Source organism: Moschus berezovskii, chromosome 9, assembly GCF_049115385.1.
Source record: "Moschus berezovskii isolate FMDL1 chromosome 9, NW_MosBer_1.0, whole genome shotgun sequence".
In the NCBI taxonomy this organism is placed as follows: domain Eukaryota; kingdom Metazoa; phylum Chordata; class Mammalia; order Artiodactyla; family Moschidae; genus Moschus; species Moschus berezovskii.
This window is the reverse complement of record NC_142468.1, coordinates 76,187,686-76,212,385: the sequence shown is the minus strand read 5'-3', so window position 1 is coordinate 76,212,385 and position 24,700 is coordinate 76,187,686. Positions and strand designations below refer to the sequence as shown.

The following is a 24,700-nucleotide window of genomic DNA, read 5'->3' as shown; positions in this document are numbered from 1 at the left end:
TGAAGCACAAAAGCTAGAAACTTACAGTACAGCCCAGGTGGCAGTGAGTTTTGTACATGTGGAAAACACACAGGGTCACTTACCCAGAAAATATGAACAATTATTACTGTAAGAGCAAATGGGATTCTTAAGTACCAAAAGCAAATGGGCAATGATCATCAGAATCTTGCGGAGTTTATCAAGAAGGGCTTCCTGGAACTTTGAGGGGCTGGATTAGCTGGGGAGTCAGGAAGGAGCATTTGCTCCAGGAAGCCCTATAGGGGAATAAGTCAGTTCTTTTTACTGTTAAATATCTAAGGTGGGGACTGGGGATAGCTTAATGATAGACTAAGAGAAGAAAAAGAGTCTCGGCATCTCAATGCCAAGGCTGAAAGACATGCGTGGTACCTGCAATGCGCTTCATCCAAGAGGCCTCATCGATGCCCAGGTTGTTGTTGATGATTTTCAGAATGTTGCCCAGGATGACACTGAGGTGTTCAGATGTGACCTTGGTGCACCAGGGCCCTGCACTCGGGGGCAGGTGCTCGGGCCCCCGCTCCCACCAGTAAGACAGGTAGTTGCAGAGCATGGGCAAGATGACCTCAATGACGTGGGGCATCTCTGTGTACCGGGCCCCTGACTCGGCCAGGTCGTTGATTTCCTTCACCAGGCCTTCCAGCTGGGGGATGTCGGGGCACACCTCCTCCACTGTGTCCGGCATCCCCAGAACTGACCAAGAGGGCACAGGAATAATAAAGGGACAGTGATTCAGAACAAACAGAGCGCGACCTTCTCTCTCTGTCCACCCCTCCTTTGATCCACCCCAGAACCTCAAGCCAGTAAGCACTGGGTATGGAGGAGCTACTGTAAAGGCTGCAGCTTCCAGAGGCTAGGTTATCTTCTAGATGTTCTATCCAGGTCAAAACACTTAAACTGAATCTTAAAGGAACATAACAGAGACACGGCTGAGGGACATTTCATAAGACTTCTCTGTGAAAAAGTCAGTCTCTTGGCTTCTCTCTCCTGGCCCCAGTGCACGCACTGCAGGAAAGGCAGGACCCAAAGCAGAAAAGCAACCCACAGATACTGAGCTGCCAATTTGTGGTTCAGTCACCTAGATCATGTCTGTACTGTTTTGAAAAGGAAAAAGAAACCTCTTGCAGCAAAGATTCTTTTAGCTGGACCAGAGACAACATTTTCTCTTCAGCTGAAACCTGAGGGGGGTGGGGGTGGGGCGGGAAACACTGCACATCCACTGATTTCTGCATTTACAAAAGAAGTTATTGATGATCTGAAGTAACCTTTGCCAAGAGCTCTTGTCAATCACTTAGACCTTTTTGTCTTTGAAGGCTTATAGGCAAGGAATAGTGAGTTAGCCCTGTCTTTTCCTCACAGGGAATGACTGAGGTCACTTCACTGAACAAGGACAGACAGGATGAGATGATTACAGAGTTCAACATGAAACGTTGTCAGGTACAAGAATGGTAAATGGAAAAGGCCAAGGGGATATCTGTCCTGTTCTTCTTAAGGCAAAGGACACTCTTTTCCTCCAAGATAGGAGGAGAGACCAGAAGCAACCTGAAGTGGCTGATGGGTGAGATGCAAATAAGGGCTCTGTGTGGCAAGGCATGGCCCAGTTGAGAATGAAACATGAACCAGAAGCTCTGCAGAGCATCCTGGTCTGCAGCTCATGTGCAGACTCCACCCACAAAATAAACTTTAGAGTGGGGCCAAAGCATCAGGCACCACAGAACCTAGGGAGTCAGAGAAGCAACAGGAAAATGGGGTGCCTTTTAGATCCACTAGTTGAGCACATTAGATCCACTAGAAGATTTGAGGAATTTATTTTTGATATTAAAAGTAAAGCACAAAGTTCTCAGGAATTTCAAAGGAAAAAGCAGAAAGCTTCAAATAAAATGTGACATTTAGTGAGTTGGGTTCTACCTGCAGGCCCTGTGCCATGGGGTTACTGCTGGTGTGCAATCTCTCTTTTCTAGATTTTAAGTCCATAGGAATGGAAGGGTTAATGAAGAAAAGGCCACACACAGCAAAGGCTTTGGCTTTTAGGAATATCAGTCAGTTGAAGGGTCTGTCTTGATTTCCTTCATGATTGTACTGCCTGGAGCAAAGATACAGCATAATCCTGTGAAGATAGACTAAGAGATGAAAAGAGAGTACGGGCATCTTGGTTCCTGGGCTGGGGTGCGGAGGAAAGGCATTTGTGGTACCTTCATTCAGGAGACAATGAATCTGCAGCTGACACAATCGGTTCTACAGGATGGTGAGCAGCTGCAAATCAATGGACTCTGAAGAGCCTCCCTGCTGTGGAGTAGGCCCTGCCTGGGGTGTCCTAACACTTGCCCTAATTATATTTTTCTCTTGCTATTGGTATGGCCTTTGGTAAGTAGAAGCTGATTACTCTTCCTTGGAAGTTAGGAGTGAAGCAATGTCCTTTAAATCCAGACAATTAAAAAAGACTAGCAGCATGAAAGCCAAAGAACATCGAACTCCTGTGATTTACAGCAAAGGGAATTATACAGGTCAGACATGATCCATTGCCAGTGCTGGTCATTTGCAGAGAACAAGTCTGGCCTGTACCTTGCCACAGAGCAATAAGAATCAGGGGTGACATCAATGTGGGGGTCTCGGGAGACTCTCACAAACAAAATCATTTGACACACATGGTGTCAGATAAATAGGTACAAATGGTGAAGTCAAACAGTCTACCTTCAGGCTCTGCACACATAGCAGTGCCAACTGCCACAGATGCAACTGAAGTTTACAACTGTTGGCTATAAAATTATACATGAGAAGGCTCAGAGCATGTGTGTGTTTAAATGTCACACAGACAATCCATCATCACAGACACTTTTTTTTCCTCCTATCTAAGAAAAACACAGAGTTGCTTGAGGTTGCTTCACTGGAGTCATTATAATGACCTTTAAGAGTTATTTATATGTAATTGCTCCTTGAGGGGAAGAAACATTTGAGATTCCGGTGGTGTTTTGTACTTCAAATGCCACATAATAAAGCGGCAGAATGAATGCTGCTGAGTTATCTACCTGAAAAACAGCTCAGTTGGGTCCTGTTAGAATCAGACTCAAGACTGTAAGGGGGAACCATTAGAACACACTGTCCTTTTATCTTCCACATCAATGGCTCTCAAAGTGAGATTGTCCTGCCAGAAATGGCAGCATCACCTGGAAACTTGTTAGGACCTTCAGAATCCCAACTTACTGAATCAGAAACTCTAGTGCTAGGACTTGGTGTTCTTCAACAAGCCTTCTGAGTGATCCTCATACATGCTATCAAGAGAGAACCATTGGGAAAGACTGAGTTAAGAGTCCACAGCTGTATTTTTTTCACCAGGCAGCTCTTCCCTCAAGATGACAGCATCAGAGAGCACCACTTCTGTAGTATTACATGGAAACCTACATGGAAACAGGACCTCCTTCCTCTCTGGTTGATTTTTTCCAATAAGGATTTGAAAAGTAAATCTGGCTGGTGAGTAGGATGTTTTGGTTAATCTATTATCCTGACTGCGCTTTCCTGGTGGCTTAGTGATAAAGAATCCATCTGCCATTGCAGGAGACGCAGATTTGATACCTGGGTTGGGAAGATCCCCTGGAGAAGGAAATGGCAACCCACTCCAGTATTCTTGCCCGGAAATCCCATAGACAGAGGAGCCTGGCGGGTTATGGTCCATGGGGTCGCAAAGAGTTGGACACCTTAGCGACTGAGCATACACACACACAAGATCTAATTCTACTCACAAATGGAGTCAACAACAAGATTCTGATTAATAGACCACTGCCACATGTAACCAAAGACTTTATCTAGCACACAGCTAAATAAACCTTTTCTAGACATATCTTAACAATTTAGGATGAGTTAAGAAATGCTCCAGGATGTTACAAGATAGAAGAGGTCCTAATATGAGTAACTCTGCCGGCAAAATGGACTACAGCCCGCCAGGCTCCTATGTCTGTGGGATTTTCCAGGCAAGAATACTGGAGTGAGTAGCCATTCCCTTCTCTAGGGATTGAACCTGGGTATCCCGCATTGTGGGTAGATTCTTTACCATCTGAGTTACCAGGGAAACTCCATTAATTGAGATGCCCAACTGACTGAAGACTTGATAGGTCAGTTCATATTGTATTTCTCAACCAAAGACTCACATCATCTGTCACAATCCTTTCCCTCCTCCCTTGGTCCCTCAGGCCACCTACTGTGTGTAATGAATGAAATCTACCTTTTCAGAGTCCATCAAGCTATGAGTCATTGTCTGGCTCCAGGAAAACATGGTTAGCCCAGAATACATACTTATGTACACTCTGCTTTTCGAGAGCCATACGCATCATCAAATTCACTCTTTGTTAACTGCATGATGAGAAATATGGGCTCAGAGGACTTGGGCCCTGAGTCCACAGTGTGTGACTGATGGATGAACAACAGGGTCACCACTAATCACAACTTTGTCCCTTCTTCCTTATGGAGTATGCAATGACAGATACTTATTTTTAATTTATGAATATGTCTTACTAAATCAATGTAAAAGCATATAAGATAAGAAGAAACATATTTCTAATAGCCCTTGAGAACAGTGGGATCCAGTCATTTCCTTCCCTCCAAAGCCAGTCTAGGGTTTCCTCCATCTGAGTCAATTTCAAATTTGCCTGCTACTCTACCTTTATGTCCCATCATTTCATGGCAACTGGATGGGGAAACAATGGAAATAGAGACAGACTTTATTTTCTTGGGCTCCAAAATCACTGCAGAGGGTGACCGCAGCCATGAAATTAAAAGACTCTTACTCCTTGGAAGAAAAGCTATGACCTACCTAGACAGCATATTAAAAAGCAGAGACATTACTTTGCCAACAAAGGTCTGTCTAGTCAAAGCTATGGTTTTTCCAGTGGTCATGTATGGATGTGAGAGTTGGACCATAAAGAAAGCTGAGTGCCAAAGAACTGATGCTTTTGAACTGTGGTGCTGGAGAAGACTCTTGAGAGTCCCTTAGACTGCAAGGAGTTCAAACCAGTCAATCCTAAAGGAAATCAGCACTGAATGTTCATTAAAAGGACTGATGTTGAAGCTGAAACTCCAATACTTTGGCCACCTAATGCAAAGAGCTGACTCATTAGAAAAGACCCTGATGTTGGGAAAGACAGAAGGCAGGAGGAGAAGAGGATGACAGAAGGCAAGATGGTTAGATGGCATCACTGACTCAATGGACATGAGTTTGAGCAAGCTCCAGGAAATGGTGAAGGACAGGGAAGGCTGGCATGCTGCAGTCCATGGATCACAAAGAGTCGGACATGACTGAGCGACTGAATAACTACCTCTATGAGTTTAGGAGCAAAGTAGACCTCTCTCTTTCCCAAGGTGCAAGCTCTACACACTGGTGACACAGAGGCACTTTTTCTTGAATCACAGCTTGAGTAGAATAAGTACATCAGTATCCAGCACCGTCATGAGGTGGGGGAACAATATTCTAGCTGGCTTCTGTCTACAGATGCCACAGCACTTCCTCATCATTACCAAGGCCTGCTCTGTTGTCTAACTCCTACTTTAGCTGCAAGACATAACTCATGTGGAATCATGAGACAGCAGAGAAAAACAAGGTTGGGACTATAATTTTCCTAGTCCATGAGAGGGGAGAAAGGGTGAGATGAGGCTGAGGGGATTGGGGAATTAACTGACAGATGCCATGCGAGACTTTGGAACGTGGAGGCATCTTGGCAATATATCTTTCTCGGTGAGCTCTGAGAACACTGGTCTGCGCAGTATTTTAGCTCAAGAAGAGAACTTTTTAAAGCAATTTTGTCTAAAATGCCCTGGTCACATTTACTGGGGACCAGGTGCTGCTTTTATCTGAAGTGGGAACAAAGCTGCCAAAGCTTAGCGCTCTGGATTCTTAGATGGACAGAAGAGTGACAGAGAAAAATGTAGCAAGAACCCTTCTTCTCTTAGGATTCTTAGGACCCACGACAGTTTGAAAAGGGGGCTTGAACCAAATGGAACTGAGGAACAGTCTAGTCATCTGCTGGTACTGTGTGTCAATATTTTAAGAAAATACTGGTTCTGAACAGGATACATTCTGGTTTGAAATGGTTTGCTATGATTTTTTTGGGGGGGTCTGCTTTTCTTAACATTAATCTAATCCATCATGTGGTAGCTTTTGCTTCATATTCCATCAAGTCAAGGTAGTTCTTTCCAGTTGGAGGCCAAGGTTCATTCAAGGTTCCTGTTGGAAGCACCTCTGACCTACTCCATTGTCCTTCAGCAGGATCACACTTATCCATACATGGGGACTCTTCTCTTCCATCCCCCAGAAGCAGGATTACCACCTGCCTTGGATTCCAGTTCCAGGTTATTCTAGAAGAGGGGGTGGGAAAACTTTTCCTATAATGGGATCAGACAGTAAATAGTCAGCCATTGCAGGGCCAACAGTCTTGGCTGCCACTATTCAACTCTGTCACTGCAGTTGAAGGGGAACAGAATGGGCCACCCCCAAATATGCCTCTTTGGCAGGGGGATTACTTTGAGCTGATTATTTTTAAGAAACTGAAGATCCAGGAGAATGTCTGAAAACAGAGTTACCCTTTTGTAAGGGAAATCTACCTTTGTAAACAAAGTTTACCTTAGTTACGGGAGCCTGTACCAGAGGAGAGCTCTTACCAAAGATCACTTTCTCATCTGAGAGATTCATGAGCATGGTGGGGCACACTGCTTACCAAGCCCTTCCTCTTCTCACTTTTCCATGGATTTCTACCCCGTCTGAAGCCCTAGACTCCAAACCTTTCCCTCAGGATGGTATATAAGTCTCAAATGTTGGGCTGGCTTGTGAGTCTCACATCTTTGTGGGGCTCCCTTATGTACACATATGTCCATAATTAAGTTTTTTTTTTTCCCTCCCACCAATCTATCTTTTTCAGAGGGAAGGTCTCAGCCAAGTACAATGAAGGGTAAAGGGAAAATTATTTTTCCTTCCCTACACAGTGCTAAGGGCTTCCCTGGTGGCTCAGTGGTAAAGAGTCCTCTACCAAGGCAGGAGAGGTGGGTTGGATCCCTAGGCTGGGAAGATCCCCCTGGAGAAGGAAATGGCAACCTACTCCAGTATTCTTGCCTGGGAAATCCCATGGACAGAGGAGCCTGGTGGGCTACAGTCCACAAAGTCACAAACGAGCTGGACATGACTCAGTGATTAAACTACACAACAACAACACAGTGCTAAAGCAGCTGCAGACAACATGTAAATGAATGGATATGATCACGTTCTAATAAAACACCATTTATAAAAATCAGCAGCAGGCCAGATTTGGACCATAGCCGAGCACTGTTCTAGAACTCAGTGTGTCAACACTCCTGTCAAATTCTCTTTTGTGTAGAATTTCAATTCCTTCTTGTGTTTTTCTTTTTTTTTAATGGGAGGCTAATTACTTTACAATATTATATTGGTTTTGCCACACATTGACAGGAATCTGCCCCAGGTGTACATGTGTTCCCCTTCTTGAACCCCCCTCCCTTCTTGTGTTTTTCTATCCATCCTTCATGAAGATGAAGAATGCATGGTCATCATCCTTGGAAGCACAGCCTCACTGTGGACTTGAAGAGTATACCAAGGTTATCAGAGCAGCTCTGAGCTACCTCCTTGTTCCCACTCTCTGGAGAGGAGCAGAGAAAAACAGTCACATCCCCAGGTGCAGGAAGATAACGGAGATCAGGGCAGACAGCAGAAGCTGAGCTCTTAGGATACAAGGGATGTTGAAACCAACTGCACCGTCTCCTTTTTTCACAGAAGAGGAAACCAAAGTCTAAAAGTAACAAAGAACTTGCTTGTGCCCACTTTTCCAGCAAGATGGAGACCTGTCACAGGGCGCCAGTTCTGACCTCCTGGCCCCTCTCAGCCCACGTGAACTGACAGGGCTGGGGGCTGCTGTCCTTGCCTTTCTCGCTCTCTCTCTCCCACTGCTTTCCTCTAATTACACTGGTGATGATCTCGGATGGTACTTACTAGACCTCTCCCTGGGGGTTTTGGTGTTGAAGACGGAGAGCGGGTTGTAGCGGTTAAGGGTGGGCTCCAGGAATGCCACTGGTATGGCGGCTGCCAGTGAGGCCAGGCATTCTCCAAGGGCAGGACGTTGCCTGGAAACAAAGAAGTCCATTTAGAAGTGGTACCACCTCCATGCTGGCCCCATGCATTGGTGGACCAGGCCTCTTTCCCAGAATGTCTCAGGCCACTTCCCCACAAATGGCTCCACTGGACATCCTTGGCCTTGAGCTCAGCTGGATTGCACGTTCTTCCCCTCCCTCCCCTTTTCTGGACACCCACCAGTGGTTTACAATGGTCTCATTCCCTGCTACCTAGTTCTTAAATAACTAAGGTGATATATACTATGTAGCTTTGTTCTCTCCCAGCATCTCTGAGAGCAAGTCTGGCTGGCATCCAAATTCAATCAGATCCTCCCAGTTCTTAAAATGTTTTAAAATCTTTCATGGAATTTCTTTGTCTATTCCCTGCTATGAGTAGAGCTTGTGTCGACCAATAGGAACCACAGATAATGGGCCCCAAACACCAATAAGACATCAAATTAAAGTTCTGCCTTGAAAGATAAATGACATGTCCTAAACCAAATTGCTTGATGTAGACAAAAGAGATCTAACACCCATTACTTCTCTTTCTTCCATGAACGCTTGAGTGTCCACCGTGCACTAAACTTCGGTTGTTAAGTCTTTCTGTGAAAGACACAATCAGTCAAAATCAAAATGCTTGGGATTCCTAGTTCAGATTTCTAGTTCTCTGGCTAAGAGGACTTACGCTTACCTGCAGGATAACCAAGGCAGCAAGAGTAAGTGATGGACCACAAGTAAACCAGCTGGTCAAAGCAGAACTAGTACTGAAAGAGTGCTTCCCCTCTCAGACCTGGGCTTAGCCCTGGATTTGTATTATCTAATCCAGCAGGTTCTTTCTGCTACTGAGATGATATACAGTCGTAGCGCTGACTCAAATGGCCCCATAAGGGGGCTGACATCTGTTGCTTCCTGATGAATGGGAGACCAGAGCCATCTGTTTTCCACCCATCAATATCTTTTCCCTGCCACCCTCTGGCATTCAATCACAGACAGACTACACACACCTGCCTTGTGAGTTATATACGTGATGCCAGTTTCCAAATATGAGGAAACATTTCTTCAAATAAACCAATAATGTGAGTCCTCTGTTAGACCATGATACAAAGGTAACTAGTAGAAAAGGTACACATTAGGTCAATAATTAAGAGACGAAAGGGATTACAGGGTTCAAGCCCATCTTGTTTGCCTTCCTCTGTAACTGATAAGCTTAAACTCATCATTATGAATGTGGATACTGTGCATGAAGCCCTTCAGGAGAAGCCCTGGGGGCAGAAGACGTCAGGCTGCACATTGGGGGATATTACAGAGCCATTATAGAGAAAACTGTCAGCTAGAGGGGGCATGCTTGGAGCCAAGAGCAAACGTGTACTCCACTACTGCAGTTCTGCAGACAGGAAGGAATTCAGTTCTCACGGTTACCTTCAGTTCCCACCAAAACCCATGCCCAACAACATGTACACTCTGCTATATTTAAAATGGATAATCAACAATCTACTGTACAGCAGAGGGAACTCTGCTTATTGAGGCATAGCAGGCTGTTATGTGGCAGCCTGGATGGGAGGGGAGTTTGGGGGAGAAGAAATACAATATATATACATATATCTGAGTCCCTTTGCTGTCCACCTGAAATCATCACAACATTGTTAATCTGCTACACTCCAATATAAAATAAAAAGTTAAAGAAAAGTGCCATGAAAAGGAAAAAGAAACCCATACCCAGCATCCCATTAACTGTCCTTCACTATGACAGCAGCCAATAATTCCAGTAGTACCAAGACACCAGACTGTCAAAGCTGTAGAGTCTCTGGATAGGATAACAAGCATTTACTAGGGGACAGGGCAGGGAGATAGCTAGGGGAGCCACTGTTGTCTGAGAAGTAAGCCAGGTAGTAAAGAATCTGCCTGCAATGCAGGAGACTTGGGTTCGATCCCTGGGTTGGGAAGATCCCCTGGAGAAGGGAAAGGCTACCCACTCCAATATTCTTCCCTGGAGAATTCCATGGACAGAGGAGCCTGGCAGGCTGCAATGTGACAACATAGCATGTCTTTATGGTCTCATTATAAAGATTAGAATCAACTTGCAACTTCATTATGCATAGAGAAAGGATACACATTTGAGTTGGGTTAGAAATGTGATCTTAACTGGTCCTGACAAAAAATGCCTTGACAAGACTATCTAGGGTACAGTGAGAATATGCTGGGGGCTAGCCTGGGGGTCCACAGAACTGTTCTGTTTGAGATGCCAGAGGAGTCTGCTGGACCAGAGAGAGGGAGGAGGGAGAGGGTGGGTAAGTCGACAGAAATCTGTGTACCCCTTGGAACTTCCATACACTCCTTAGCTAAGTTATCAAACCTAAGACAAATGTGATCTTTTAATTACTTTAAAAGACAACTAATACATGTGATTTTATCCCTTCTTTTCTTTCTTCTTCTTGGGCTCAGCTTTTAGGGGATTAGCTGACAACTTATTTGGCCTGAAGTATTTGAGCTTCCAAATCACTTTCAAATCAGCCTCCAGCAAGCAAGAATGCCCTCAGCCAGATAAGCACTTGTTAGCTAACAGCACAGCCTTGTCCTTCTGTGAAAGATCTGACTGTTAAATCATCCCATCCAGGTCTGCTCTGGAAGGTCTATTTGGGAGCTGCATCAGTGGCGGCAGGGGCTTCCCTGCTGGCCCAGCAGGTAAAGAATCCACCTGCAAGGCAGGAGATGTGGGTTCAATCCCTGAACTGGGATTGCCTGGAGTAGGAAACGGCAACCCATTCCAATATTCTTGCCTGGGAAATCCCATGGACAGGGGAGCCTGGCAGCATCGCAGAGTCAGACACGACTGAACACACGGCACATCAGGGGTGGCGGAAGGGAGGGGGCGGGGTTGGGGAGACTGCAGAGACCAAGGGTCTCTCCACGGAGTTCTGCAAAGCTGCTTCACTTCTGACCAGGCCCTGGCCAGTCCTGTTCCCCATCTCTCCGCCTCAACACCTCCTCTTCTCCCACTCCTTTGCTTCTTTCTAAGCTCATGCTGGTGGTGGAAAGGCCAACCCTCAGGACAACTGATTGGAGTGAGGGCCTGTGCACGTTGAACATGAAGAGCCACATGTCGTCATGTGACAAGGGGTGATATAAACTCTAAGAGCAAATTTTTAGTTGGGGCAGGGAGAGGAATCTAGGATACAGCTGGTACTGGACTGTCTTGGTACTAAATTGACCCATTCAGTTCAGTTCAGTTCAGTCGCTCAGTCGCGTCCGACTCTTTGCAACCCCATGGACTGCAGCATGCCAGGCCTCCCTGTCCATCACCAACTCCTGGAGCCTGCTCAAAGTCATGTCCATTGAGTCAGTGACGCCATCCAACCATCTCATCCTCTGTCATCCCTTTTTCCTCCTACCTTCAATCTTTCCCAGCATCAGGGTCTTTTCCAATGAGTGAGTTCTTCACATCAGGTGGCCAAAGGATTGGAACTTCGGCTTTAGCATCAGTCCTTCCAGTGAACATTCAGAAGTGATTTCCTTTAGGATTAATTGGTTTGATCTCCTTGCAGTCCAAGGAACTCTTTACTTTAATTGATCCGTACTACTTCTCTTCTCTTTCACTCACCAAAATTAAAGTTATGATCTCCCAAAAGTGGATTTCTAGAGTTAGTCTGATGAGAGGCAATCCTTGGGGGCAATGGACAGTTTTCTGGTGTTATGCTGACTCCCTGACTTGAGGGAGAGGGACAAGCATGATATTTAGTTACTGACAAATTGAGTCTCTGCCAGCTCACCACAGGCATTTTCCAGTCTGGAGCACACAATGATGCTAATAAGCTGGAGGCAGAAACAACAGTGCTGGCCTCACCAAGAAAAGTTCTTTCTGTAAAAGCCCAGAAGTCTGCCAGTTAATGCTCCTGGCTGTGAAATACCAGAGGGATGACCTTCACCTCCAGGTCCAACACCAACTGAGCTAGACAAAACTTGCTGCTAAAATACTGGTGGTTATTAGCGCCTCCCAGGGGGCACTGTGGGTGTGGATCCAAGCAGAGCAAGGGCTACAGAAACAGCTCCATCGCAACTAAAGGGCATACTGGAAGAGTTTACCACTGGATAGAGAAACGCACTCTCCCTGCAAGCCCCCTCAGTTATTACCGAAGAACAGTATTTTTCATATAACAGTACTTGGTCAATGCTGACAGACTGAAGAGACTTCAATTTTTTTTTTTCCCCATTAAACTGAAGTATGGCTCAGATGGTAAAGAATCCATCTGCAGTGCGGGAGATCTGGGTTCGATCCCTGGGTTGGGAAGATTCCCTGGAGAAGGGAATGGCTACCCACTCCAGCATTCTGGCCTGGAGAATTCCATGGACAGAGGAGCCTGGCGGGTTACAGTCCATGTGGTCGCAAACAGCTGGACATGACTGAGCGACTTTCACTTTCACAGTTGATTTACAATGCAAAGTGATCTTGTGTGTGTGTGTGTATTCTTTTCCAGATTCTTTTCCATTAAAAGTTATTACAAGACACTGAATATATTAATAGTTCCCTGTGCTATACTGTAGGTCCTTGTTTACCTATGTTATACATAGTAGCATGTATCTTTTAATTCCAAATTCCTAATATATCCCTCCCTCTCCTCATTCCCTTTTGGTTCAGTTTGTATTTCAGGTTTTGTTAATTCCTAAGACAGTCTCTCAACTTTTTTTCCACGGATTGGGACCTGCTTCTCAACAGTCTATCATCAGGGACATGGGCCGAGACAAAGTCATCCTAGTAATAATAATAATTATGCCTGTACATATCTGGTGCTTTGCAATTTTGAAAGTTCCTTTGTGTAAATTCCAGAGGATGTAAAAGAGAGTAAGCAACAGGTAGCAGAGGGGCAGAAAGTGGAGGCATGGCAAGGTTCTAGACAGCAATACCAGTGATCTCAGCAGTTTGGGGAGAGCAACGTTTGATCAGGAAAGAACTGGTCAAAGGGGGCAGAGCAGATATAAATATCTATAAAGTGTGAAGGCAAAAACAAAGTTTTAATTTGAAATAAAATGGAGATTCAATGCTTAATGTAGTCAATTACCAAACTTAGTCTTCTTGATCCATCCCCATCAAACGCTCTATCAATTAATCAAAGTAGGGACTTGCCTGGTGGTCCAGTGGTTAAGAATCCACCTGCCAAAGCAGGAGACACAGGTTTGATCCCTGGTCCAGGAACTAAGATACCACATGCCTTGGGGCAATTAAGCCCATGTGCCACAACTACTGAGCCTGCACTCTAGAGCCCTTGTTCAACAAGAGAAGCCACTTCAATGAGAAGCTCACATACGGCAACTAGAGAGTAGCCCCCCCACTCACTGCAACTAGAGAAAGCTTGCACGCAGCAATGAAGATCCCATGCAACCAAATGAATAAATAGTAACAAAATCAATCAAAGTATATTAAGGTTAAAGAATGTTAAGCATTCTCCATGTTTAAATGCACGTGGTAAAAGCCTTTATCCTACTCTGAGATTTTATTCCTGAAAATTTACCTGTCAGTGACCGTCTCAGTCTAGCCTCAGTTAGAAAATATTCCCCCCAAAAGGTCTCTAATCTGTTTCAATGACTTTTTTCCTCCTCACAGTCAACCCTATCATGAAGGTATCTGGAATCCTTTCTATTTACAAGGCATTCATGCTGTCGTTGGAAACCAAATACTGAGTGGTTCCTTTGCAACCCTATAGACATTTGCTAGCCAAGAAACTTCAGTAAAACGTGGCAGAGAAATGGTACGTTTCACCATATTTTCTCCCCTCTAAAACCCACAAGAGCTGGGGGAAAATTGAGGAGAAATTTAGACCAACGCTGAAATTAGAAAATGTGTGATAACTTCACACTGAAAAATACAGACCAAATGAAAAAAGTTTCAGAAAAGAACAATTAGCTAAAAGTTCAGTCCAGTTCAGTTGCTCAGTCCAGTTCAGTTGCTCAGTCGTGTCCGACTCTCCGCAACCCCATGAATCACAGCACTCCAGGCCTCCCTGTCCATCACCAACTCCTGGAGTTCACTCAAACTCATGAGAAAATGAGAGAGGAAGGTTAAGGAAAAAGTCAATAAATACAAATAATTTCCCTCTTTGAACAACAGCTAAGACCAAAAAACTCAGCAACAATATAATAAAATTGAAGATTCATTAAATAAAGTAAGACCCAATTCTGGAACCTGAGGGGGTGTATTAAGTTCTGAGAAGTGCAGGGGTTGATACGGAAAGGACAGCCCTGGGACATAGTACAGGGAAGTGATTAAGCTTGAAGACCAAAGGAAGAACCCAGCAGCAGCAGCAGAACCATGCGTGCAGGGAACAAATCACCGGTCCCAGAATACACACTGTCAGAGCACAGAGGAGCAAAGTCTGTACACTTCGGACAGAGGAAAATTATGACCCAAGGAATTTATACCACGGAAACTGTTCACACATAAAGTCGACGGATGATATTACAAAATCTGCAAACACTCAAGAGTAAGCGCTCTTACAGAAACAACAACACAAGACGACTCTGGCCACCCAAGAGGTAAATCAAAATAAAAGCTTTAGAATGGGCAAATCACAATTTAGAAGGACAGGCTACACACTGAATCATTTACATACAAACCAAGGAAAACAACTCAAGGAATATTAGTCCTAAAATATTCCAGGGTAAAATGTATGTGTTATAAGGAATTACACAGCAAAAAATGAAAGGTAGAAAGGATAGGAAGTGCCAGAAATGCAAATGGACTAAACTTGGTAATCTTTTTAAAAGTAGAGAATTAATAATTATTTTAATTAGTGATAAATTAAAAATATATAAGTTGTACATTAAAGAAAGTTGTTAAAGAAGTTGTTAGCTTCAACCAACAAGACAAAGTTATAAAGCAATATTATGATCCTAACGTGTAAAAACGTACACATGTAGGAAACATCTAGAATGGTATATACCAAACTGTTACTAGGTGGGGTGATCTGTGGTGAAGAAAGCAGCAGACTTTTAACTTTACATCAGTCTGTACTGTTTGATTTTTTTTTTCTTTTACAATATTATATTGGTTGGTTTTGCCATGGTTTTTTATTTAAATTAGCATGTCTTACTTTAACAATACAATAGAAAATAAATAAAAGTCAGTAATGGTGGCACCATCACAATTTGAAGATTTTAAATCTTTATGTCCTAGTTGCTTCATTAAGAGACAGACAGACAATAGGGGCAGACGTGATCTAGGTGCTTCTTCAAGCCTGGCTTTCTACCCATGTGAAATACAAAACGCAGGCACCGATATCCCCAGCGCTGAGTATATGAATACGGTATAAAAAGTCGTATGAAGAATGGCCTCTTTTCTGGTTTGACATTTCAAAGTTGACTTTTTTTTTTTTTTAATAAAAGAGAGTAATGCATAAGCTTTTCAAAAAATTGTACCAAAAAAACACATATACATATAGGTGTATGTACATACATATAAGGATCTTCCCAGGTGGTACTAGCGGTAAAGAACCTGCCTGCCAATTCAGGAGACATAAGAGATGCAAGTTCAATCCCTGCATTGGGAATATCCCCTGGAGGAGGGCATGGCAATCCACTCCAGTATTCTTGCCTGGAGAATCCTAGGCACAGAGGAACCTGGGAGGTTACAGTCCACGGGGTAGCAAAGAGTTGGACACTACTGAAGTAAGTTAGCATGTACGCACATACGTATAAACCAAGAGAGTAAGAAAAGATGTTGAGAAAATATTCACAAATGCTTAACGAAAGTAAAGACACCTTCCCTAAGTGAAATTCTGTATTAAATATTAAAAATTTTAATTCTCTTGTTGATTTGGTATAAAATATGTTTATAACTTTTGTCTGCCCAGTTCCTACTAAAGGACAAGACTATTTATCTATATTTCATGTAAAAAAATAAGGAAAGCTATGTAACTCTAAGGAATTAAACTCATAATCAAAATAAATTAGCTGTTAGTTCTTCAATTAATTTCTTGAACTCTAGAAGATATTTAACAGTTGCAATTATGAAGACAGACATTTCTTCAACATGCTTTGGTTATTAGCACATGATTTCAAGTCATCAGATCCGGAGGTCTTGAAGGAGCCAAAGTCTTTTTTTGTTTTATTGAGAAACTGCAATTAGAATTTATGTAAGTTTAGATATGAAACGGATTTATCGTTGGTTTGCTTGATAAAGGATCATAAATTGAGGAGGTCTACAGATCATGGATATCAACAGGATGTTTAGATTAAGCAGTTTTAAGCACAGATCAAATTCTTTCTGGTTTCCTTATTTGAAAAGGCAAAAAAGGAAAAAAAAAAATCTTCCGAAGATAAGTCTACATCTAGAGTTTGGCTAACACTGTGTTTATCCTTCTGATCTTCTCCATGGATTTAAGCAGAATCACACAACACATGACATTTGATTCTGAAAAGCAGTGAGTGGCCTAAGGCCTCCATTGCGCCAAGAAGATTAGAGAGCAGAGTAGGAACCCAAACACCTCGGAAAGTCAGCCTGTTCAGATTCAAGACCACTGAGTAGCATTTCTGTTCCCAAAGTGTGGACTTGGTTAAAATTATAGTTAATCTGACAGCCAAGAATGGTAAAGGTCCAGGACCATATCACATAGAAACTCATTAAACACTAAAGCAACTGCCTCAAGTCCCTTGAGCTTCTCAGCAAGCTTTAACCACAGGAACTCTGAAAGCTCTCTGAAAGCTGTGATTATAAAGAAAGAGATGTTTCTTCAACATTTTTTTGGTCACCGGCACATGATTTAGTTTGTCTATATTGCTCCTCCAGCCACGTACATTCTTCAGTTATCTCCACGGAAGTCATACATCTTAGAAGCCTCATTAACACTTCTAAATACTGCCATAAACATTTCATAAGCGAGGCTCAAAATCATTAAGCCATTTCAGTGAGCATTTTGCTTCTGCTGGATTGGAAAGATGCTACTGTTAAGTGTTTAAAGACTTCAGTAACACATTCAGCCCAAACGTGTTAGCTTCTTTTGTTCACTCATTACCTTTCAACATAGATGTTCTTTCCTGTCCCGAGGGAGTACAGGCTGCACAGTATATGGTAGCATGAAATCTGCACGTCACCCACTGAAAAGAACAAACAAGAACTGTCATCCTTGTGCATCAACCCCAGAGGTCCACCTCCTGCACACAGCAAGGGTCTGCAAACAGAAAACACGTTGGCTTCACTCAAGAGCCAAAGATCTCACTTTCTTTCCTTTTAACAAATAGAGCCCCTCTCTTTTCAAACGCCAGTTGCTGAGCTGGAAGAGATAACACCAAAAGGAAAACACCCACCACTGTGCCATCCCAGGTCCTTTGTGGAACCCTGGATACAGATCACACAGCTTCTTAGGGAAAGGAATCATTTAACCAGTGAGTCCTTCCATGGTGGTATTTTTTTCCCCTCCAATAGAGGGAGACACTGCAATCAAATTTTATCCAGAGCACTATTTCCTTTTTTTCAAAGGAAGAATGAAAGGAATCTGAAGCTTGAGTGAGCTTTTTATTATTTTCCAGGGAGACATGTACAGTGTCCTACTTCTTACAAGACAGTGCAAAATACCTCATGTCCACCTGTCCCAGCTTCTCTGATAGATGTTTTTCAGAAGGTAATTCAATTGTATTATAATTTTGCCATTTTTCTCAAGGGAAGGGCATCTTTCGCTTAGGCACTCAGAATTTAATGGGCAGGCTATGTGCCTCTATTAATGTATAGAACTCACAATAAGGCTGGAACTAATTTAACACAAAGAACTAGTTTAATTTCTTATTTTTCAACAAGAAAGTATGTTGGTTCCATGACACAGAATAATGAATTTCGATGTTCCCCTACTTCTCCCCCTAACCCCATGGAAATAACTGATTTTCACTACTGAGGGCTATGGAAGCTACTGGTCATTGGTTAAACTAATTCAATCATGTGCCACCATTTACAGTGTGAAATTGAAGCTTGGTGGAAGAATAAGAGGGCTGAACATGGTACTAAACACAAAGTAAAACCAACCAACTATGGTCTTTCTTCTGGTGCTCAGATACTGGGATGTTAGTAGCTTTCCTTTGCTCCTGATATACTGTGAATAAATTAAAGCTTCTTAATAGGAAAATTTGTGTCTGGGAGCAAACCTGTATCTCTTGACAGAGTTCACGGATAACCTTTTCAAATTAAGAGAGAACACAATGGCTGAGAGTGAAACCAGTGGGTGGAAGACTCGGGTCCTGAGTACAGTGGGAAAAGGCGAAATATTTATAAACTGAAATTTGGGGATTTCTTCCCCTCCAAGAGTCTACTCCTTTTTTTTTTTTTAATTAAGAAGGAAAAAGTGTGGAATGGTGGTCTCTACTCTGCCCTGAAGATCAGCCTAAGAGAATAAACCACACACTTCCTAAGGATCTGAAGCTGGGTACACATGAATCCATGACAGATGGCAGGTCAACTCACAGAGTAAGTCCACCCCGAACTGATGCTGAGCCACGTGCTCAAAGATGGATGTCAAGATGGGGAGCAGAGCCACTGTGGTATAGTTAATATTTTGAGATACGCCTTTGATCTGCGTTCTGGAATGGGTAAACTTGCCGAGCTTCAGGTTTTCCAAAGTCTTCTCTAAGTCTTCCGCTGCATTTTCAAAGAACGCCCGTAACCCGGCTTTCACCAGCTCTGAGCCTGACTTCATGACCGTCCTGTAAGCAAACAATGTTCAAAACCAGAAGCATAACCCAAACTTTGGTCAACTCCCTTCTTGAGTCTGGGGACTTTCAGTGCAACCCGGGCAGACATTTGACACGCCTGTCACTGCAGTAACTATTAGCATCTAAAAAGAAACTGGGATCACAGAATCCTGAAGCATGGGCCAGCAACTGGAAGGCATGCTTGATTTGAGGGCACGACTGCTCAACTCTTGGGACTCCCACGTGAAACAGTGGCAAAGAATCCACCTGCCAATGCAGGAGATGCTAGAGATGCAGGGTCAATCCCTGCATTGGTAAGATCCTCTGGGGGAGGAAATGGCAACCCACTCTAGTATTCTTGCCTGGAAAATACTATGGACACAGGAGCCTGGCGGGCTACAGTCCACAGGGTCACAGAGAGCTGGAAACGGCTGAGTACGTACACATACTGGGAGCACTGCTCTGGTCGCTGCCTACACTTTCCCTTTACACACTGCTCAATTCTCAGAGAACGGACAGGATGACTTAGAGAGAAACTGATACTGGTCACCTGCTGTCTATATAATATTGCAGCTGGCTACATTCTTCTGGAAATATCTAATTAAAAGGACAGAGAGGGAACTTTTCTTCAGCTCCCCAGGGGCTCAGCAACTTTTATAAGGACCAGTTAGAAATACGAGCTCTCCTGTAATGCAGGACCTCTTAGAAAAAGAGGACAAAGAATTAAATCAACTGAAGCTTAGGTTTCTATCACTTTGCAGGGATGTTCCAGCTTGGAGAAGGGGAGGGAAGAAGGATCACCCCCTTTCAAAACAGCTTACTCAGACCACTGAAGAAACCATGTGGGAATGGAGATTAGCTATGGTTATCTGGGGCTTTCCCTCAAAACTATCTTATAAAACTAAGAACTGGAACAAAGCCTATCAGTTATCTTTTATTTTCCATATTTCTACATCTTATTCACAAGATTATGACAGGCTTGCTACGAGGCCAGATGCTTTTTATCTACAGCATTTTCACGATAACCATCCAGCCAATCAGAAACATAAAAACAAGGAAATAAAGTCAGTGAGGATTGTTCTTATCCTGTAAGTATTTATAAACGCTCTTCCTCAGATTTTCTCAGGAATGACTATGAAACACACTGACTTGTGTTCTGTTTAGTTTTGCCGGAAGAAACCCCGCTCTTAAGGCATTTGGCAAGTTTTGGGAATAAAGATTCCTCATCCCACCTGCATCCCTGGAAAGCTTTTGGTCTGATCCTGCAAATTTTGTGCTGCATTAGTACTTCTGGGCCTCCGAGGTGGTGCACTGGTAAACAGCCCGTCTGCCAGTGCTGGAGATGCAAGACATATGGGTTCAGTTGGGAAGGTCCTCTGAAGTAGCAATTGGCAAGCTGCTCTACTATTCTTGCCTGAGAACTCCCACGGACAGAGAAGCCTGGCAGGCTATAGTCCATGGGGTCACAAAGAGTTGGACACAACTGAACATGTACAAGAGTTTTAAGAGGTTTAGTACCTCCACAATATGTTTCTCTCAGAAACCCGAAAATCCCCTTTAATTGCCCTTAACTCTTTTTTTTAAACCATTTTTAGTTTACAGAGGTTTTCATCATCTGGCCACTCTTTTAGGTTGTTGCCTCTCTTCTGCCTTGGGTTTTAGGAAGCATGTTCTCCTGACTTTGTGAACAGCCCTGCTAAACGAGTCTGCTAAAGAAAGCTCCCTTCAGTTCTTTGCACTGCCTCTCTTTTTATCTCATCAAATACTTTATACTACCATATGTACACACACACAGTATGATTTCAGTGTGTCTGCCCTCTGATGCACACTGATAGAGTTTTGCCAAGAGAATGCACTGGTCATAGCAAACACCCTCTTCCAACAACACAAGTGAAGACTCTACACATGGACGTCACCCGATGGTCAACACCGAAATGAGATTGATTATGTTCTTAGCAGCCAAAGATGGAGAAGCTCTATACAGTTAGCAAAAACAAGACCAGGAGCTGACTGTGGCTTAGATCATGAACTTCTTATTGCCAAATTCAGACTTAAATTGAAGAAAGTAGGGAAAACCACTAGACCATTCAGATATGACTTAAATCATATCCCTTATGATTATACAGTGGAAGTGAGAAATAGATTTAAGGGACTAGATCTGATAGATAGAGTGCCTGATGAACTCTGGACAGAGGTTCGTGACATTGTACAGGAGACAGGGACCAAGACCATCCCCATGGAAAAGAAATGCAAAAAAGCAAAATGGCTGTCTGAGGAGGCCTTACAAATAGCTGTGAAAAGAAGAGAAGTGAAAAGCAAAGGAGAAAAGGAAAGATATAAGCATCTGAATGCAGAGTTCCAAAGAATAGCAAGGAGAGATAAGAAAGACTTCCTCAGCGATCAATGCAAAGAAATAGAGGAAAACAACAGAATAGGAAAAACAAGAGATCTCTTCAAGAAAATCAGAGCTATCAAGGGAACATTTCATGCAAAGATGGGCTCGATAAAGAACAGAAATGGTATGGACCTAACAGAAGCAGTAGATACTAAGAAGAGGTGGCAAGAATACACAGAAGAACTGTACAAAAAAGATCTTCACGACCAAGATAATCACGATGGCGTGATCACTCACCTGGAGCCAGACATCTTGGAATGTGAAGTCAAGTGGGCCTTAGAGAGCATCACGACGAACAAAGCTAGTGGAGGTGATGGAATTCCAATTGAGCTATTTCAAATCTTGAAAGATGATGCTGTGAAAGTGCTGCACTCAATATACCAGCAAATTTGGAAAACTCAGCAGTGGCCACAGGACTGGAAAAGGTCAGTCTTCATTTCAACCCCAAAGAAAGGCAATGCCAAAGAATGCTCAAACTACTGCACAATTACACTCATCTCACACGCTAGTAAAGTCATGCTCAAAATTCTCCAAGCCAGGCTTCAGCAATATGTGAACCATGAACTTCCAGATGTTCAAGCAGGTTTTAGAAAAGGCAGAGGCACCAGAGATCAAATTGCCAACATCCGCTGGATCATGGAGAAAGCAAGAGAGTTCCAGAAAAACATCTATTTCTGCTTCATTGACTATGCCAAAGCCTTTGACTGTGTGGATCACAATAAACTGGAAAATTCTGAAAGAGATGGGAATCCCAGACCACCTGACCTGCCTCTTGAGAAACCTGTATGCAGGTCAGGAAGCAACAGTTAGAAATGGACATGGAACAACAGACTGGTTCCAAATAGGAAAAGGTGTACGTCAAGGTTGTATATTGTCACCCTGCTTATTTAACTTATATGCAGAGTACATCATGAGGAATGCTGGGCTGGAAGAAGCACAAGCTGGAATCAAGATTGCTGGGAGAAATATCAATAAGCTCAGATATGCAGATGACACCACCCTTATGTGAAGAGGAACTAAAAAGTGAAGTGAAGACTAAAAAGCCTCTTGATGAAAGTAAAAGAGGAGAGCGAAAAGGTTGGCTTGAAGCTCAATATTCAGAAAACAAAGATCATGGCATCTGGTCCCATCACTTCATGGGAAATAGATGGGGAAATAGTGGAAACAGTGTCGGATTTTATTTTTTTGGGCTCCAAAATCACTGCAGATGCTGACTGCAGCCATGAAATTAAAAGACGCTTACTCCTTGGAAGGAAAGTTATGACCATCCTAGATAGCATATTAAAAAGCAGAGACATTACTTTGCCAACCAAGGTCCGTCTAGTCAAGGCTATGGTTTTTCCAGTGGTCATGTATGGATGTGAGAGTTGGACTGTGAAAAAGGCTGATCGCCGAAGAATTGATGCTTTTGAACTGTGGTGTTGGAGAAGACTCTTGAGAGTCCCTTGGACTACAAGGAGATCCAACCAGTCCATTCTAAAGGAGATCAATCCTGGGTGTTCATTGGAAGGACTGATGCTAAAGCTGAAACTCTAATACTTTGGCCACCTCATGTGACAAGTTGACTCACTGGAAAAGACTCTGATGCTGGGAGTGATTGGGGGCTGGAGGAGATGGGGACGACAGAGAATGAGATTGCTGAATGGCATCACCGACTTGATGGACATGAGTTTGAGTGAACTCCAGGAGTTGGTGATGGACAGGGAGGCCTGGCGTGCTGTGATTCATGGGGTCGCAAAGAGTCGGACACGACTCAGCGACTGAACTGAACTGTACACACACACACACACACACACACACACATATCTGATATTATATACATAGATGTTATCCATAACATCTTATTAAAAAAACTCAAATTTTTGGCCAATCCAATACGTGAAAGGAAAGAAGACTTCCTTTCTTGTTCAGCCATCTTTCCTACAGACCCTCCGGCCACCCTCAGGCTGGAATCTGTCTTTGATCTTTTGGTAATCATGTCCCCTCCTTGGCCATTTTGAACTCAAAGTGCTATGAGTTCTTCTCTCAGGATCCTTACGGCCTCACCACCCATCAGATAGCTTTTACTTTTTTTGTGGAGAATTAGGTATAATTGGTACTTTGCCATGTTGTCTGTTTTATCTTCTGAAAGATGAACTTCTCAGTCAAAGAAGACAAGAATTGATCAAATGCTCAGCTTTCAGCATTCAGTGTCTGCCACGACACTGGCTCTCCATCATGAGCTGAGAAACAGTGTGCTGACATCAGGGTGATTTCCATCTTTCTCCGTCTTTCCTTCCCTCCCTGACTCCTGCAGAGCGGTGGCACATCTCCTCTTCCATACAATAATAAGTGAAGAGAAAGAGTCAGAGGGGGAGTCCTGAGAAAACACTGAAAAATGCCGGGCACACTTACCTTGTGTCAAGTGTCTGAGCTAAGATGTGAAGACAGCTCACCATGGTCGTAGAATCACTCCCTAAAATCAAAAATATCACCTGTGATTCCCCAAGCCATTTAACCTGTCATTTAAACCCAATCTTCTCAATATGCACAAACCACAGCCCAGCATAATTAACCACCAACACACAAAGTGCCAGGGCTCTGTTTGGGGCCAAGGCATTTATCTCCGGCCTGACACATGGCTCTGTGATGGATGTTAGAGGCAAAGCTTAAAACATTCATTGGCGTGGAAAATCTAAGCTGTTTGAGGTGTACAGAGGTCATTCATCAGGCTTCAGCCCAATTTTCTATGGCAAATTTAGGTGACACCTTAGTCCTAAGGCTCAGGTTGTCTGTGGGACATGAATTCAGGGTAATCACAGGACGTGCAGCCTTTAAGCAATACTTCTCTTACCGAAGAGGGAAATCCTGTGTCGAACCAGAGCAGCGAGTTTGCAGAACAGGCTGAAGCAGAAAAAAATGCAAGTGGGAAAGGGACAGAGATTCAAGGCAGACCCATTTAAACCTCATCCCTTAGCCCCCCATACTGCAAAACAAAGTGCACAGAATGCCCCCCCCCAGGGAGACGGACTGTGTTCCCCTCAAAGGGCCCTCTGGACCACACTAGGAAAACATGCCGTTCCCCCTGTCTCATTGGGTAATCATGAAAGGTACCTTGCAGGCATCTACAGTGTTACAGAAAACAACCCTCTGCAACAGCTACAATATTTGGCTCGCAAATCATCTCTTGTTATAGAGTACTAAAAACATTCATTTGGATAACGTCCATGGATAAACGAAGATTCTGGAAGGATTTTTCCATTCTTTCAATGGATTATAAGCCATTTTTATTGTCTTCACTGGGTGAGGGGTGTAAGGCCTTAGGTGGGAGGTGGGCAAGATGGCGGGATTGGAATAAAATTATCTCAATAGATGCACAGAAAGCCTTTGACAAAATACAACATCCATTTATGATAAAAACTCTCCAGAAAGTGGGAATAGAAGGGACATATCTCAACATAATAAAAGCTATATATGACAAACCCACAGCAAACATTATCCTCAATGGTGAAAAACTGAAAGCATTTCCCCTAAAGTCAGGAACAA

At 43.4% G+C, this 24,700-nt stretch overlaps 1 protein-coding gene across 3 annotated transcripts in view; it reads right to left on the bottom strand.

Annotated features, from left to right (window-relative positions):
* Nucleotides 1-24,700, bottom strand: part of RYR3 (ryanodine receptor 3) — a 569,645-nt gene that overhangs the window by 70,662 nt on the left and 474,283 nt on the right. For all 3 annotated transcript variants that reach the window (XM_088839832.1, XM_088839833.1, XM_088839834.1), the window contains exons 61-66: nt 24,009-24,058; nt 23,570-23,630; nt 18,554-18,792; nt 17,118-17,199; nt 7,997-8,127; nt 388-708 (exon numbers count right to left, since the gene is read on the bottom strand). In XM_088839832.1, the coding sequence (XP_088695958.1) occupies nt 388-708; nt 7,997-8,127; nt 17,118-17,199; nt 18,554-18,792; nt 23,570-23,630; nt 24,009-24,058 (884 nt within the window). The remainder of the gene's footprint in view (nt 1-387; nt 709-7,996; nt 8,128-17,117; nt 17,200-18,553; nt 18,793-23,569; nt 23,631-24,008; nt 24,059-24,700) is intronic.